Genomic DNA, 12942 nt, shown 5'->3' on the forward strand with positions numbered 1-12942 from the left:
ATTGTCCGTGCATTTGGTTTTGAGAAACAGACGGCCAATTACGTTATCTGTGCATTCTTTTACGTAAGCATACCTTTTCGCGCAGATTTCTGGCATACAATTTCGTGAATGTGCAATCAAAAGTACGTTTTTCTCATTCAAAATAGCAGATTGCATCACATAACATTAAACTAAAAGTGAAATAGAATGACCAATGTCTGAAATTGCCATCTAAAAGCGAAAAGGAAGTCTTGTAAACGAATCTGAATGACCATAAACGAAACGTGCTGCTCAATCACTTAATTGATTGAACTGAAATGGAATCGAATGCTGTGGTATTGAAAATGAAACGCTTGTTCAGAGTGATTCTCAAATTCAGACGAAAATGAATGACCGATTTTCAGAAGTGAATGAACATTTTAGGAATTGGCTGGGAAAACCTATATTTGAAGCAAACGTATTAATTTTCCGTTGACAAGAGTCTGGAGTCATTCTGAGCAATTTCAACAGTCAATCTTTCGGATAGAGTCCCTCCTTCATGTTCTTAATTAAAGTATCTTCCTTAAACTTCTTAATGAAAGCTCCTAAAGTAGCAAACTTTTGCAAAGTTTGATGTGTGGTAATCGATATATGTGTCTTCTTTGTTTGGTAGACAATGAGTGTTTTAGACCTTAATACTAAATAAATAGACTCTTCAAATCCACTTTGGTAACTTCACCCAATGTTTTCATATTTCTGCTCTGTTCATTCTATCTCTTGACTCAGAGCTGAAAATATTGAATTACCCCGGTACAATAAAAAACAAAACAAATTTAGACAGTACGTTTTAATATGTAAAAACATAGTTGATTTCTAACATGTCTAAAACAGCCTTGAAATAGGCACACATTCATTCCGTTTCGTCTCCCTTGCATATTTTGGTCTGCTCAAAAACTGTAAGCCTTGTTAAGAAACAACACGTAAATGACTAAAAATGCAAATAAAAAAAGGTAGCTATTTAGGCATAACTGTACATGTATGTTTTTTAAATTTTAAAATTGTTTCGTCATGGACAGGGTTCGCCGCTAAGTCGCGCTGACATGCGTAACGTCAACGTGCACCAGAGTGCCATGTGCGTCATTCTGTCAGCCAACTTAGGGGACAGCATCGAGCAGGGACTGCAAGACAAAGAGACAATCTTATCCTCCTTGAATCTGAAATCAATCATGGCGGCGGGAGCTCACAGCCGACGTTCCAAGATCATCGCAGCCTATGCAGCTGGTTAGTATAGTGGAGTCCCTAATGTGGCACCCACTGACTTTCCCTCGACTTTCCTCATGCAGTGTTGCCAAACCTCTTTGTTGACCAGCTTCAAATTCATTCAGTTAAAATTCATTCAGTTAAATAGCTTCAACCAATGGGTGGCTTGTGTGTAAAATGCTCGCCTCTCACCAAGGTGACCACGGTTCGAATCCTGGCCGCAGATCACATGTGAGTAGAGTTGTGCATTGGTTCTCTCCTGTGCCACAAGGGTTTTTCTCCGGGCCCTCCAGTTTTCCTCCCTCCGGAAAAATCAAACACTTTTGATCTCAGGCTGTGCTCCGTGATCATATATGGGTTGATGTGGCCGGCAGTCATAGGTGCCTTTACGTGCCAGCAGCCCGACCACTGCGTCCTTCGCAATTCAGCGTACCAGCTGCGAGTAAGGATGATTAGCCTCCCAAATTATTATTATTATTATAACCTAAAGGTACATATGTCCAATTGGGCTACAAAACACATTTTAAACAAAATTATATCAACTGGAAAGAGCATTTTAAAAGTGGGATATAAATGTCCACACAACCATCCTCTAAAAACTGCGAATCTTTGTGTTAATTTGCAAGAACCATGCAAGAACGAATTTCGGAGGTCAATATTTTGACTCTCAAAAATCGAGCTGTTGATAATTAAATTGTGTTTTAAAACATTTTTTTCCATAAATGTAAGATTTTCTGTGACCAAGACCTTAATTTGAAATACTAAATTTTGGCGATCTGCATACAAATGTGCACCTTTAAAGGGAATGTACATCATTGGCTTTTGCTGTAATTTTCAGAAATTAACTATTTGAGGGGCTAGTAAAATATATCAAATATTGTTACACTGACATGTTTGAAGTTTCGTGTTCGAAAATGCTGGAAAAACCAAGAAAAAACAAAAATGTTCAAGTAGTCTGGTTCCCTGACTCCACTAAAGATAAAATGGATCAATTTATAGATGCCGGAAAATTGTAAGGTAAGGGAACCAGTTGTAGCTGGCCTGCACCCGTTCATGAACATGTAACCAATAGCAAACAAAATTTGGACCGACAAAAATTGTAAATTTAGAGCAGTAGTTGAAAAATAGTTAGGATTTTCCAACGGTGGTCGGCCGACCATTGTTGGAAATGTATACAAAAATACCATTTTCTTGAAAATGACTTCACACCAGGTGCCATAATTTTACAGGATGCTTTAGACTGTCATTTACCAACATCCAAGTAAGGTATTTCGTAAAAACTTGGTAGTTTTATTTTTCGATGTTTGCAAATGTTGTCTATTCCCTTTAAAACCAGTACGGTTTACAAATCAAATGTGCACCTTGATTCTAGAGCATGTGCAACATGTGCGTGTCAAGCTTGGCGCCACCTTGGCGCCACCTCAATCAAGTAATCCTTCCAATCCTCCACACCCTCTGCAGACACTACTCAGAAGCCACCCTTAGCTGTCACTCACAAGCCCCAAACTATTGATTGCCGTTTCATGTTGTTTCAGAGTCGCCGACTAGACTGAACGGCGGTAGCATCAAGAGGAGCCTCTTCACGCAAAGCTCGCCCAAAATCACCGTGCCAATGATCACCGAGCTAGGTAAATGTAAAGGCTTGTATACTGGACCGCTGGTCTGAGTACAATAGTTTTAAGTGCCAGTTTAAAGATATAGTCCATCATTTGTAATTTGTGCATTTTGTTCGTTTGAAGCAACAAAAGTGCTCAATATCTAAAGAAGGGTACTGAACAACTAACCTGATGAAGTTTCAGCTCAGCTTCAGCTGTATATTCCGAGAAATACAGCATTCTAGGATCTCAATTTCAAATCAAAAGTTGCTGAATCATGTTTTGAATTGGGCCTGAATTCAGCGTCCGAGACGCGTTCTCACTGAGCCGAATGCAGCTACGCGATGTCGCACACTGATCCGACGAATTATAGCAACCGCGCGCGCGTGTCGTGCCAATGCCCGCGCGCTTCGCCAAATAACAAATCGAACTACTAATTCAAATTTCCTACGGTGCGTCTTAAGAAGCACCGTTGGAAAGGCCTTCTTTCGTTGATTACTTCAGAATGACAGCTTGCCAGAAAGAATAATTTCACAGGAAGTTTAGTCCCCTTACTATCTTTCAACCAAGTATGTTTTTCAACAATAATTACACCAGTTACTTTTCGGATAGCTGCAAATGATGGACTATAGCTTTTAAGGCATTCTGTGGCTAAAAATGAACTAAACAAGACTAAACCACCTTCGAACTGGCAAGGCGCGCTTCAGAGCCAACATGGCCAAGTGGGGCCTCGTGGACAGTACCATGTAAATGTGGGACTGCAGACCAAACTGTAGACCATATTCTATCTGATTGCCCCATCTACCAATCTCTGCATGGAGCAGATCGACGGTCTAACTTATTTGGACCAGGAGACCAAATTATGGTTGACCCAAACTGCAAGTTGATATCTGAAGCTGTCTATACGACAAACGAAAGAAGCACTTTTGCAATTACCAATTTTGTTTCTCATTTGGGACTAGTCTTGTGAAAATACTTGTGATCTGGCAACAAGAAATTGAGCTACTGGTCCTGTTTTCTGCAAGATACATAACTCGGAATTTGAGCTCTGAATAAGCCTTAACTTGTTATATCTTAATAAGTGATACCTTTTACTTTAATAATTCACCCACCCACTAAACTGAGATCACTTGAGCCCTCTGTTTTTCCTTTAAATGGCATCATCCCGTGAGAAAAATGCAAAGACTCCAATTTGTTCCATTTTGTTCCAAATCTGCATTTTAACTTGAATTTTGGGTTTCAAAGTTTGTATTAATGTTTAGCTTCATTGCATAATATCTTTGCTTTATTAGGATTTGGATTCATTTTGAGTAAATAAAGAGAACTAGCCCTTTAAGCATGACAGGATGATCTTAAAAATGCAAGAACTAAATTTGTATTGTGATGTTTTTGAAAGCTCAATAGAAAGATTTTAATGACTTGAAATTGTTATTTTAGAAAAAAAATTGACTGCACAGAAATAGTTTTATGATGGTTGGTTTGAAAGCTCACAGTGATTTTGAACGTTTTGGATCTTGTATTTTCCTCGCAGTGAATGACATCAATGTGCAGTTTCTGGATGACGACGATGAAGATGATCCAGACACAGAGCTATATCTGACTCAGCCGTTTGCCTGCGGTACAGCCTTTGCTGTCAGCGTGCTAGATTCCCTCATGAGTGCAGTAAGTCTCTAGCTTAGTTCCTAGCTCCTTGCTGTATCTGACTCAGCTGTTTGCCTGTGGTACTGTCAGCGTGCTAGATTCCCTCATGAGTGCAGTAAGTCTCTAGCTTAGTTCCTAGCTTCTTGCTGTATCTGACTCAGATGTTTGCCTGTGGTACAGCCTTTGCTGTCAGCGTGCTAGATTCCCTCATGAGTGCAGTAAGTCTCTAGCTTGGTTCCTAGCTTCTTGCTGTATCTGGCTCAGCCGTTTGCCTGCGGTACAGCCTTTGCTGTCAGCGTGCTAGATTCCCTCATGAGTGCAGTAAGTCTCTAGCTTGGTTCCTAGCTCCTTGCTGTATCTGACTCAGCCGTTTGCCTGCGGTACAGCCTTTGCTGTCAGCGTGCTAGATTCCCTCATGAGTGCAGTAAGTCTCTAGCTTAGTTCCTAGCTTCTTGCTGTATCTGACTCAGCCGTTTGCCTGCGGTACAGCCTTTGCTGTCAGCGTGCTAGATTCCCTCATGAGTGCAGTAAGTCTCTAGCTTAGTTCCTAGCTTCTTGCTGTATCTGACTCAGCCGTTTGCCTGCGGTACAGCCTTTGCTGTCAGCGTGCTAGATTCCCTCATGAGTGCAGTAAGTCTCTAGCTTAGTTCCTAGCTCCTTGCTGTATCTGACTCATCCGTTTGCCTGCGGTACAGCCTTTGCTGTCAGCGTGCTAGATTCCCTCATGAGTGCAGTAAGTCTCTAGCTTAGTTCCTAGCTCCTTGCTGTATCTGACTCAGCCGTTTGCCTGCGGTACAGCCTTTGCTGTCAGCATGCTAGATTCCCTCATGAGTGCAGTAAGTCTCTAGCTTAGTTCCTAGCTCCTTGCTGTATCTGACTCAGCTGTTTGCCTGCGGTACAGCCTTTGCTGTCAGCGTGCTAGATTCCCTCATGAGTGCAGTAAGTCTCTAGCTTAGTTCCTAGCTTCTTGCTGTATCTGACTCAGCCGTTTGCCTGCGGTACAGCCTTTGCTGTCAGCATGCTAGATATCTCATGAGTGCAGTAACTCTCCAGGGTAGTTCCTAGCTTGACCAAGGTCACTTTCACTTGTACAAACATTTGTATCATTTGTTCTTAACTAGAGACTCGACTTCAATCCTATTTAGAACCTAAACATTAAGCTCCATGTTTTTTTTCTTCTTTTGCTAGACATACTTCAATGCAAACTCCCTGACTTTGATCCGAACCCTGATCACGGGCGGGACCAACGCTGATTTGGAGGAGATCTTGTCGGAGGGTGGGGAGTTACCCCCAGGAGTGCAGATTGGTAGAAGCCGACTCAAGGAGTTACTGCGAGACAGGTGTACAGTGGACCAGCTCAGTATCGGCACGGGGGTGTTCCAACACTGCAAGGTATGAGGGGAGGGGCTCTGTGACCAAAACTTGTTATGCTGTTCCTGTTACCTTGGTACTTTGTAATCTGCCATTCAAGTATCATTAAGAATGATTCCAAACAAATTTGTTGGGTAGGTAGTTTGCTATTCATAATCACTCTTGGAGGAAGACTGCATTAAGGAGTGCATCAGAATTATAAAATCATAGCTGTCAGATGCAACAGGGACAAGAAAATAAAGTAGACCCCAAATTTATAGATTGACCCACATGCTGTGTGTTCAAACCATAGAGCTATATTAAATTACTAGAGCGCCAACTCCTCATTCTTGCGCGCGGAGACGCTTTGAAGCCGTCCTGGGCGCAGACATTTTGAATTCATGTGCGTGTTTGTAGAACATATTGAAATTAGATGGATTGAAATTTAAAAGTGTACTCTACATGCAATGAATGGGCAAGTAAAACATACATGTACATGTACGCAAACAACTTAAGCGTGTCATGACAGTTCAAAAAACGTCACGGCAAAAAGCATATGCAGCGAATACGTGCACGGGTTTCGCTGTTTGCGTAGAGCAAAATGAAACGCTCATTTGCTGATCGTTCGTTTCGGTTTTGGGCGTATCGGCTTTGATAATGCACTGGTATGGAAGACAAACGCAGATATGCAAATAGCCGTACAAAAGCCGCACAAAATTTCTAGTTCTCCATAGGTTTGTGTACAAACATGGATGCGCCCATCAGGCATTACTTTGTACATCGAGTTAGCGCTCTAGTAATTTAATATAGCTCTATGGTTCAAACTGGCAATTGACAAGTGAGTTTTGCCAGGTCAAACCAATTCTAAGTTGAAATCTTCCTGATGCAAAAACTCTTCTTAAAGTAATGTGTTTAAAGGTTGATCATTCATGGTATTCAAGTATTTGTTGCCTATGTTTTCTACCGGTCAGGACGGCCACACGTATGGTTCCCTGTTCCTCCATGGGCTGGAGAGTGGCATCCTATGTCTGGGTATCTATCGCAATCTCATCATCTCGGGCAAATCGTCCGGGAAGCGCTACGTCATCACCAACCCCTCCCAGGAGTTTGAGCTTATGAGCGGGGACCGAATCTTCTGCCTCAAGCACTTTGAAGACCTGAACATGAACAACGAGATACCGGTACGAGAGACGGATCTGATTGGCTCGGATCTATAGTCCAGCTAGATTTAATCAACCAATCAAATGGCAGGATTGCCTAGATGCAAAATTGTATTCAGAAATTCAGTCTGTTCTTCAATCACTCTGCAGTAGCAATAGCATAATCAGGCAACAAAAATGTATTGTTTTGTGCTTCGTGCATGGTGTCAAATCACGTTTCATCAATTTTACATGAATATCCTTTTCGTAGGAAAAGATGCGCAATGTTTATCTTATAAAATTCTGTAATTAAAAGTCGCAAGACGTCCTAATAAGTTGCACTATTTTGGTGTCAAGTAATTAACAGAACATGCTCGATCGGATGTTGGAAGCTGCAGGCCAACGAATTCGTGTTCATGCACGAGTGACGTGATAGTGTCATGTAATTTCTGGATGTAGTGTTTTGAGTAAAAAAAATCAGGTTTTTGACCCCAGTGACCCTAGGATGACCTTTGACCCCAGTTTGGTCATGTGCATGTTGGGGCTGGGCTACTGATACTCTTGACAAAGTTTGGTTGAAATCGGTCAAAATATGTAGGAGCAATAGACAATGTCAACGTTTGTTACTAACTAACTAACTAACTAACTGAAGGACTACCGGAGAGACACGATGATTTGTTGGGCTGCTATCCCGCAGCTAGAAAATGTTGTTTACAATGTATTTTTAAGTTGTACACAAAGTTGTGATAAACATCGAATCCATTTCCCTTATCAAATAACCGTTTTTTTTTAAATTATTTTCTTGCTAACATTTTTTTCTGCACTTTTAAAGCTCAGTAATTCGTGCACTCAGACTAACAACGAAGTGACATAGAATTGTTTTTTCTTTTCTGCTTTTATTTATTTGAGTCAGAGTTATGATGTGATTGCCAAAGCATGCATGATTATTTTTGTATACAAAAAATGGTTCATGCTGGTTAGTTCTCGAAGCTGTCTTCCGATAAAATCAAGGGTCCCAAGTACGTTATCTTTGTCAGTAAAGACAGAGCTATTTTACCTTAAAATTAAATATTGCAGCAGACATAAATATTGTATGAAAGTTTGCCATTTTTGTGTGAACTATTTAATGTTAGTACCATTAATTATGATTGTAACCTTGACTGATTTATGTAGCGTAGTTACTACCAAACTGTTAGGATAGGTCATTATAATCGATTCCGAATTCTTGTCCACTCCGAATTTCTCGCAATGTGGTAGATTTCTTGGATCTTTTTGATTCTCGTCTGCTATAATCTTCAGTCGTGAAGCCCATTTCCTGACTAGATGACCCACTCCTCTCAATATTCTTAAAAGACTAATAAGTCCACGCTTATGAAAAGGCGAGTAGATGTGCTAAGATTGCATAAGAACTGACACTAAAGCAGCTTTTTGACAGTTTTGGAGTGAAAAAATCTTCAAATCCTCCTCAATCATCAAACATTACCAAAGTATTGTAACCTATCTCTTGTAAAATATTTACGAATATAACTCCAAATTGCAATATCTTGATATAAGTGGTAACTACCATCCAAATAAAGATAATTTTAACGTAAATATAATTTGATAATTTGAAATGTAAAAACAGAGTTTTGTGAGTTCTAACAATTAGTGTTGTGTACAAGTACTTTTTTTTTTAGTAGCGTGTTTCTTTTTACTTTTTAGAGGGCATCATGTATATAACTTTAGGAGCAACTTTTTCATTCATTAGATATGTAACTTTTTATGTTATACCTCGACTTGTCTGATAAACAAAAACAATAAAGATCTGGTTTAAATGCGTACTTAATTTATGTTAATTGTAAATACAACATGTACAGACTTCTGAATCGACGATTTAAATAACTCATTCTGTATCTTTGCATTTTATAATCTAAATCGCCCCAATATTTAAAAACAAAAAAAACATTAGCAGGGTATTATTGTAAATAGGTCAGTTCTGTTCTCGTTCTGTTCTCTTTTGTAAATCCGACATCTTGTAAATAGTCTGGCCAATTTGAATCCATCTTGCGTGGGTCAATGCAGACGTTTGTGGTGCCAATGTGAAAATGTAATCAGTTAAGCCAGGTTACACACACATGACTACTTATTTATTAGGGATGAATTTGGAAGATGAATCACAAAAACTCTTCTTTTTTTTTTCTTTATTCAAAAGAATTGAATGCATGCCTGACATGATCATTCAAACAGAATGTTGTTTTGAAGGATTTGGATGACTTCCAACCTAAATGCTGTACTTCTTTCAGTAACTTGTGTATACACGCTTAATTTGCATACAGCGGCCATATTTGGATTTGTTTAATTTTCATTCAGTAACAATAGATGCACAAGAGGTTTACTCGTGCGTGTCTCTGCGGAATAAACGCACTCCTCCAACATGGCTGCAATGCAAAGGCTCTATCGTCAGCACCTGGAAAAACAGCATTTTCTTTTTGGGTACTTAAGTTTCATTTCTTGCTAATATAATGTATATTCCTGTATACTCGGAATAGGTTAATGTACACATTAAAAATAATTTTTGGTACACTAATTATTAAACAAATTTGGGCTCTAGACTTCATGCACTAGTACCCGGTAACCCAAACTGGAAAAGGGGAAATTTGATGGAAAAAATAACACTTGTTTCTGTATGCCAACTAGTCATTTGATCTTGTATTCATCTATATGTAGGAATGGAAAATTGCACCACGCAGATTAACATTTTAAGAATGGATAAAGTTATGGCAAATATTTATTTAAAGCTATAGTCCATCATTTGCAGCCATCCGAAAAAGTAACTGGCGTATTATTATTGAAAAACATACTTGGTTGAAAGATAGTAAGTGGACTAAACTCCCTGTGAAATTAATCTTTCTGGCAAGCTATCATTTTGAAGTAATCAACGAAAGAAGGCCTTTCCAACGGTGCATCTTAAGACACACCGTAGGAAAATTTCAATTAGTAGTTCGTTTTGTTATTCAGCGCAGTGCGCGCAAGCATTGGCACGATGCACAGGCGCGCGCGGTTGCTATAATTCGTCGGATCAGTGCGCGACATCGCGTATAGCTGCAATTCAAAACAATTCAAAACACGATTCAGCAACTTTTGATTTTTAAATTGAGATCTTAGAATGCTGTTTTTCTCAGAATATACAGCTGAAGCTGAGCTGAAACTTCATCAGGTTAGTTGTTCAGTATCCTTTATTAGATTTTGAACACTTTTGTTGCTTCAAACGAACAAAATGCACAAACTACAAATGATGGACTATATCTTTAATGCAAAGGTTCCTGGGTCTAAAGTTGTGTTCGGTACATCAAAAATTTTGTTTTTGTGGGGTTTTTAAATTTAAAACTCACTGGCAAAGTCGGTGGTCAGCAATTATGCATGGAGCTAAAAGTAGAAAAACAAATAATTTTTTTAAAAAGAGAGGGTCCAATAGAGGTTCAAAATTCTGACTATAAAAAATTGATACCCAGTTTTTGAACCTGATGTTTACATCCGGGTGTGCATGAAAGTCCTTTATAACTTTCAATTGATGCTGAATTTTGGGTTCTTACAAGTGTTTTCATAGCCAACAATCCTCATTTTGGACACGATTTGTGAATCACTGTGTCATTGTGCCAATCAGTGTCAGGGGTGTGCATTCAAACCGAGTACCCGACTGTTGATGTCAGGAACTGGTTCCAGATTATGGGATCGGGTTCTGGTAACCAACTTTACAAATTATTTATTACTTCTCGGACAATGAAAAGGAAAGCTTTTGGAGTCATTTGTGGGAATTTTCAAAATGAAAACCAGGCTACATTGAAAATCAAATCAGATTTCACGTTTGTGTGTATTTTATAATGTGCAACAAATAACGTTTGCGAAAGTTGAAGTTTGCAATGTATACCTATGAAGCCCAGACGACTTCCTGGATTTGAATTTTGGGGTGGGGTTTCTTTTACAGGTACCCGGTTACCGGTGTACGGGTACCAGTTCCCGTGCTACCCGTAAATGCACACCGCTGATAATCAGTGTAACACAACAAGTTGTATTTATGTACATATTGTGAATCTATGCAGTATACTCCTTCCTCATGTACCCCAAGCCTGCCTTTTGCCAAGAACCATAGTACTAGCCAAGTCATTAGCATTGACCATTTTTGCAGTTGTTCATAGTATATTAAACAAAATTGTACATAATTCCTAAATTTTTCAAGCCAATAGTGTAAAATCCTGACATTGTTCTTGTCAGACGAGCACAATTTCACTTTTTCAACTCTTCAGCAATATAGAGAAATCTCTTATTAAATGTCACGATCAGAGTAATAATGTGTTTTCAACTTGTAACAAAGTACGTACTGCTGCATCTAAAAACCACATCCATATAACTGGTTATTTGATAGCATGTATATTCTGAACCTAGCAAAGCAATTGCACATAGCTGACAAATTGCACATTTTGTTGTCATTGCAAAACTTGTAGGAAAACAGCAGCCGTTATGGGAATGCTAGGACTCAGTAGCTAGATTTGATTTCCAATTTCTTCATTTGTATAAAGAAATTGAATTTCAAGGCAGGTCAAAAGTCACTCGATCGGTGTATGCAATTGTTTTGTTTAACCATTTACCAACTGAACTGTACTACATTGAATTACATTGTGTTTATTCATGATAAACCTGTTACACTTTAGAGTACTCAGTCGGTTTTGGGTGCTACAGGGAGTAATAGGCCATTTTCAGCGCCTTTTTCACTCAGTTTCACTTACATTTCCCATAATCATGCTGTATTTTGCAGTTTGCCGTAGGCCTAGCCAGTAAGTGTCATGGCTATCTTGTTTGTTGGCCGGGTTTTTTTTTTAGTTCACAACTTCTGAGGCTCAAGTAGAGGCTACTGTCTTGAAAAGTATGGCACCATTTTTTTGAGATTCTCATTTTATATTTGCATTGAAAGGGTACTAGACAGACATGACAACGATCTGCTGTAGACCTTTTTGTGGTTGGCACTTTTTGCCAACCATGGGTTGGCAAAGTATGGAAGGTCAACGTTGCAAAAAAACAGGAATGTTAGCGATCTTTCCAAACATATCATTGAATTGCTGGAGATACAAAATAACAAACAAACGTTACCAAAGATTTAATAAAAAGCCTCTTTCTTACATTATGAGGTTGTTAATATGCAATTTTTGGCAAAATCTGTTGCCAACCACTGCTTAAATTTATGTCCTTTTGGCAGCCCATACAAAATGGCGCTCAATATTTACAAATGAAAGAAAGGTCTATAGCTTACTATCTTGGTATTGGATTTCTAACTCTAAAAAAAAATAATAATAAGATGTAGAAGTTTAATTTTGTTTTGGTTAATTTGTATTTTTCTGCACTTAGAAATTTTGAGCGTATTTTTAGTTACTTAGCATTTGGAAACGAAAACTGATGAAAAAAAAATCATATTGGGCATTGAAATAACAAAGGTGTCCATTTTTTGTGTGTTGACAAGAATATTTAGAAATGTTCACAATTTTCAAAGAATGTTTAAAATGTTACCATTGTAAACATGCCTCTGTTCACCTCTCAACCAGTTGTGTTATGTCAATTGATAGTGGTATTTAGGATATTGAATTTTTGGACATAAAATCCTGATTTGGATTGATAGATGGTGAAATCTTAACTTCAACCGATGTGGAGCACTATTATTTTATTTAAACTAAATCAGTGTTTTGATAGGGTTTATTTCACTTATTGAATAGTAGTTTGTGTTGGATTCCAGTATTAACTCAAGTATGGTAGCACAAAAAGCAAAATACAACATTCCGCTAATAGTCGTTCAAATGTAGAAATATGTGTAAAATATTGTGTTTCTTCCCCCTATTTTTCCCCCTGATTTGACTTTCTACAAGGTACTGTTGTGATAACTACGCCGTTCTGCTGCATAATTTTGTGAAGATTCGCTAGTCAAATTTCGAAGCAACTCTAAACATATTTTGTTTTGTCTCTAGTAAGCAATC

The 12942-nt window shown here is 38.6% G+C and overlaps 1 protein-coding gene across 6 annotated transcripts in view; it reads left to right on the top strand.

Moving 5' to 3' along the window:
- The window catches only part of LOC119721223 (calcium-activated potassium channel slowpoke-like), a 100966-nt gene extending 93671 nt beyond the window's left edge, over window positions 1–7295 (top strand). For 4 of the 6 annotated variants that reach the window (XM_038191184.1, XM_038191185.1, XM_038191186.1 and 1 more), the window contains 5 exons: window positions 1035–1239; window positions 2754–2846; window positions 4345–4475; window positions 5643–5846; window positions 6776–7295. In XM_038191184.1, coding sequence (XP_038047112.1) covers window positions 1035–1239; window positions 2754–2846; window positions 4345–4475; window positions 5643–5846; window positions 6776–7021 — 879 coding nt within the window. In that variant the 3' untranslated portion in view covers window positions 7022–7295. Of the gene's footprint in view, window positions 1–1034; window positions 1240–2753; window positions 2847–4344; window positions 4476–4552; window positions 4641–5642; window positions 5847–6775 lie in introns of those variants that run through there. The other 2 variants (XM_038191188.1, XM_038191189.1) reach the window with 2 other exon arrangements.
- Window positions 7296–12942: the final 5647 nt, after the last annotated feature.

Source organism: Patiria miniata, unplaced genomic scaffold (genome assembly GCF_015706575.1).
Source record: "Patiria miniata isolate m_02_andy unplaced genomic scaffold, ASM1570657v1 HiC_scaffold_13, whole genome shotgun sequence".
Classification (NCBI taxonomy): Eukaryota; Metazoa; Echinodermata; class Asteroidea; order Valvatida; family Asterinidae; genus Patiria; species Patiria miniata.